The sequence below is a fragment of the Galeopterus variegatus genome, unplaced genomic scaffold (assembly GCF_000696425.1).
Source record: "Galeopterus variegatus unplaced genomic scaffold, G_variegatus-3.0.2 Scaffold5345, whole genome shotgun sequence".
In the NCBI taxonomy this organism is placed as follows: Eukaryota; Metazoa; Chordata; class Mammalia; order Dermoptera; family Cynocephalidae; genus Galeopterus; species Galeopterus variegatus.
In genome coordinates, this window is record NW_007731456.1 from 62,508 (window position 1) to 67,169 (window position 4,662).

General features: G+C 49.3%; 1 protein-coding gene across 1 annotated transcript; it reads right to left on the reverse strand.

The window, feature by feature from the left end:
• Nucleotides 1–328: 328 nt before the first annotated feature.
• USP51 (ubiquitin specific peptidase 51) lies at nucleotides 329–3,413 on the reverse strand. The gene is made up of 2 exons (XM_008589276.1): nucleotides 3,397–3,413; nucleotides 329–2,587 (listed from the first exon to the last, which is right to left on the reverse strand). The coding sequence occupies exon 2, from the start codon at nucleotides 2,536–2,538 to the stop codon at nucleotides 421–423; it is 2,118 nt and encodes a 705-aa protein (XP_008587498.1). The 5' UTR covers nucleotides 2,539–2,587; nucleotides 3,397–3,413; the 3' UTR covers nucleotides 329–420.
• Between the last annotated feature and the right edge of the window lie 1,249 nt (nucleotides 3,414–4,662).

Consider the following 4,662-nt stretch of genomic DNA (forward strand, 5'->3'; position numbering starts at 1 on the left):
GAAGCTTTTTACTGATGAAGAAATATTCCCTGACTTCCCACAATATTTTTGTAGAAACAAATGGCAGATAGTAATGTCAGAACACCTCTATTCCAACTCTCCCCACCTAGAGCATTCTCATTTAATTATGCTTTATGTGATCATTTTCAATCTCTTCTCCCTCCACTCCCACCTCTCTTTTTAAGGTTGAATGGTCACTGGTTACTAATCATATTTTTCTCCTGCATGGGCCATGGTAAAATATCAAGGTGCTAGTCGTAGGTGTTGTCATTGTCCATTCCAGGTGGGTTTCTGTGTTACTTCAAGAGTTGCTGGTTGTTCAAAGGGTATTGTTGTTATTGTCTATTCCAGGTAGGTTTGTGTGTCACTTCAGAATCCTTGCCTACTCTTTTTTTTCCCCCTTTTTTCTGATAAGTAAGACTAGTCTTTCTCTAGCCCCTGTTTGTGATAGAAGAGTAAATATCCTTCACTGTAGAGTAAGTCCTCAATGGTAGCCTTGGTGATGATAGCATCATCACAGCTGAACCACTGGTCCTTTTGTTGCCGGATAAAGCTGGTATAGTGGCCACTTTCCAGAGTTCCATGGTGATTAATCACTGCAAACAAGGAATACTTATTCTCACTGGGCAAACAATCTGTTGGCTGGCCTTCTTTCATTCTGTTCTCTTTAGTAGAAGCCAAAAACGGAGTCATGTCCAGCTCCAAGGGAAAGGAGATAAAGGTATTAATCTTTCGCCTCTGTTTGCCTACATGCTCAAACCGCTTGAGATGAAAACAGGCCACAATGGGTAATTTCTTCATTGTGAGCTGTTTGGTAGATTCCTGATAGCTTTGGCAACTACTACATTTGATTTTGGCACTGCTTCCTAGGTGCTCTGGCCTTGTAAACCAATGCAGGCAGTCTGTAAGTGAGAGGATTCCTTGCATGTTGTCATCCCAGCTCACTGTCCTGTCAGCCCTCTCTGGGCTCTGGGAACTGAATGTGGCACAAGAGCCAGGCAGGTCCAAACTGATGTCCCAACATGGGTCTATGGTGGTAGAGACACTATGGCAAGCTTGACATGTAACATCTGACTGCAGGCCACCTGTAAAGATTTGGTCTATGATGCAGTTACAGCAGTTAGGGTTACTGGCCTCCTGACCAACACTATCATCTTTGCTGTGTCTATGTAGCACATCTAATACTGCAATAAGGAACTCGTGTGCATCTTGCTGCCTGTACCCTGCTAAATGTTCTGCATGAATCCATATTAGGTGCAGTAACTTATAGGGAATGTGAGGAGTTCGGCTCCCAGAGTACATAGCATGAAAAAGTGAAGACATTTCACAGACCAGACACAAACTGGGGCTTGTCATTATACATTTGTGCTTGTCAGAGAGAAAGAAATCTTTCAATAGAGGAATATGGGTAAGTGCCTGAACAATACAATTCATAAAACAGGTGTTCCCAAGATTGATTAGTCCTCTCAGCCCTACAGTATAGACTAACTTTTTTCTCCTCTTTTTCTTGGGTTTCATCACTTTTGGTTCCTGTTCCTTTGTCTCGCAGGTTGATTGCTTCTCTTCAACCTCTGATGTCATAAACTGTTGATGAGAAACGTCTGTGGAGGTGGAAGTTAATAATTTCAAAATTTTCTCTTTTGTTTCTTTGGCAATCTGTTCTATGTCTTTGTCATATACATAATCCTTACACATAAAGCAATATATAACCCCATGATAGAGGTCAACAGCTAAATTGTGCTGTTTTGTTTCTGCATGTTTGTGAATATGTTTCTCAGTAAAGCAGCCGAAAAAGACACAGGAGAGACAAGAGTGGAGTCTGTTCATATGAGTACTACATACATGACAGATGCATAACTTTGCCTTACGTTTCCTCATCTCTGGGGTCCCACTCCAAACGAAACGCTGGTAGATCAACCGCGGGTTCTTCTGCCAGTTCTTAGCTACTTTAAAGCTCTCCACATGAGAGCAGCCTGTGGAACCCTGATCAAACTCGACCTCCAGCAACCAGTCTCCTAAACTGCCTCGGTCCTCAGAACCGCCGAGGTCACCAGAGCAGCTCCTGCGTGTCTGGGGCCTGGACCTGGGCCGGGATCTACGCTGCCAGGATCTACGCCAGGCCCTGCGACGCAATGGGGGCGAAGGCGGGGGCCCGGCTGGAAGCGGGGGTGGGGCCAAGAGCCCGGGGTGGCTTCGGGAGCGGGCCCGGGGCTGGGGCCGAGGATAGGGCTTGCGGCGCAGGCAAACAGGCAAGTTGCTGCTGTGACAGGTAGTGGGGGTTGAAGGGAGCACCTTCTCGTCGCCGCCGCCTTCGCTCCACGTTAAGTTCTCCTCGGGAGCGGGTTTACGCTCTTGTAATGGCTCCAGCTTCATCTCTTCAGCTTCCGGGCCCACAGACGTCTTCACCGTCCCCACCGCCTCCTCCTCCATTTCCCCCGCCTTCTCAGCCACCTCCTCGGGCGAGGCTCCTCCCCCGCCTCCGGAACTCCAGTGGATCATGGAGCCAGAGGACAAGAAATCTTCTCGAACCTGGGCCATCAGCTCACTACCCGGCCTGAGGAGAAGGGCGTCTGGAGACGAGCTGAGTCTGTAGATAGAATAAAAAAAGGACTTCTGTGGAGGATCTGCCCAGCGTCATGGCCCGGGTGCGCCGTGAGCGCCCCCGGGACCCCTCCCATCGGCCCTCGAGCTCAGCAAGCGGCGGCTGCTGCGGGCTCCACCCACTCCACTGAGAGGCTCCCGGAGCGGGTGTGGAGAACAAGGCCGTAAAGGCGATCAGACCATGTGGGGACGGGGCGAAAGGAGGGGGGGGGGAAATAGGACGAGGAGGAAGAACGAAGAACGGAGGGTGAACGGAGTGGTGGAACAGCCTGAGCTTTAGGGTGGAAGGATGGAAACGTCTTTTAGAAAGGCGCCACCCTCTGATTGCCTTTTCTATGCCTTGGGCAGCCTCGCTTTCGTACAGCTTCCTCTGACGTTCTTTCCTTGTATCGTAAAACACACTTGGGTCAACATTTTATCTTTAAGACGGCTGAAAAGAGGCCCCCTTTGGAAAATGGACTCAGGGGAAGAAAGTGGGCCCCTGCTTCTGCCTTACCTGTCCTTCTGGGGCGCTGTGTGTTCCACCCTCTGTCCCAAGTGCATTTTCAGTCCGCCGCGCGCTTGCGCCCTCTCACGCTCTTTAGCGCTCTCACACCCCTTTTCTTGCTTCTGGACCCTCATTTCCAATTATTTCTCACAGAATTTGGGCTGCTTCTGACTTTCTCCACGCGTTCGTGACCCCCATGGTCACCCCCGTCCTCAGGGCTAGACCCCCCGAACCCAGCCAGCTCCCTTCCCCCTCCTCCGTCCCCGCACCGCCCCCAGCCCCGATGTTTGCTTAAAGGTCTGGGTTACCTTGGGCCCTAGGAGCGTGATATAGAAAGAACGTCAGCAGCTCCTGCTGTCCAGCCACTCCTCAGCCTGCCTTCTCTCCTGATCTCTCCTCAGGGTTGGTCACAAGGAGGCCGCCCCCTGGCCCCTCCCCTCTCGACGTGCGGGGGGCCCCCAGTCCTGGATTCTGCCTTCCTGCAGTGAGGAGTGGCACCGCTGTCCCACGCAGGCAGGCAGAGAAACTTCTTTCTGAAACAGACTCTACTGTAGGCAACAACAGCAACAGATTGCAGAGAAGGCCCCTGGAAGAGAGGCTCAGGCCTCACCTGGCTCCAAACCCTCTCTCCACTGAAAAAAAAGATTCATGAGGTAGGGGTGGGGGCTTGCAGGGATGGCAATTCTCTGGCAGGAATCTCTCAGGGACCCAGCACAGTGTGATCTCTGGGAGTTAAGGGGAAAGGACATGTGATCCTGCAGTGTGGGGGAGAAGTAAGAGCAAGGACTTCAGGCTCAAATGGTCCTGAACCCAGGCACTGTCTAGCTCTGAGCCTTAGTTGTGTTATCTGTTGAACAAAAACTTAAATAATAATCCTAACCTGTAATGAACACTAAATCATAGTACATATAAAGTAAAAGAGCTTTATGACAAGCTTTATCTTCACGCCTCTCCTGCTTGGTCTCCACCTTTACATCAGCACATAGCACAAATCTGATACTTAGAGGAAAAGAACCTCTTTTTTTTAAAGTTCTCTCAAAGCTATTGCTCAGTTCACCTGGTAATCTCTCCTAGGCCGTTCATTTCCAGGAGTATGCATTCAACAAATGCACATCGATCCCTGAACTGTACCACTGTGCTAGGTTGTGCTGTAAGAAACACGGAGTACAGCGATTTGCGTCCTCAAAGAGTACATAGCCAAGGAGAATGTTCTTTCCCTTTGATAGATCTGGCAACCAATGTCACAACCCCCAGTGAAGCTACTGTCTCTCCATGGCTTGTTGCCCTACTTGTCCAAATCGAAAATATTTTTTGCTTATCAGTGGACATGTTTAATGCTACATTTAATCTCTTTGGGACAGTCATGTATCTCTCCTTCAAACCTCAGGTTTCGGATTCAGCCCTCTCAGGCTCAAAAGTACAGTCTAGTAGATACATCCCCACAATGGATGTCAGGGACTTTAGTGCACTGAAAAGATTCATCCAAATCACAGTCAAGTAGAAGCACCTGGAGAAAAAACACTTTGGAATTATAGACTGATTCATGCAGGAAAATGCATTGTTTCTCTGCTAGG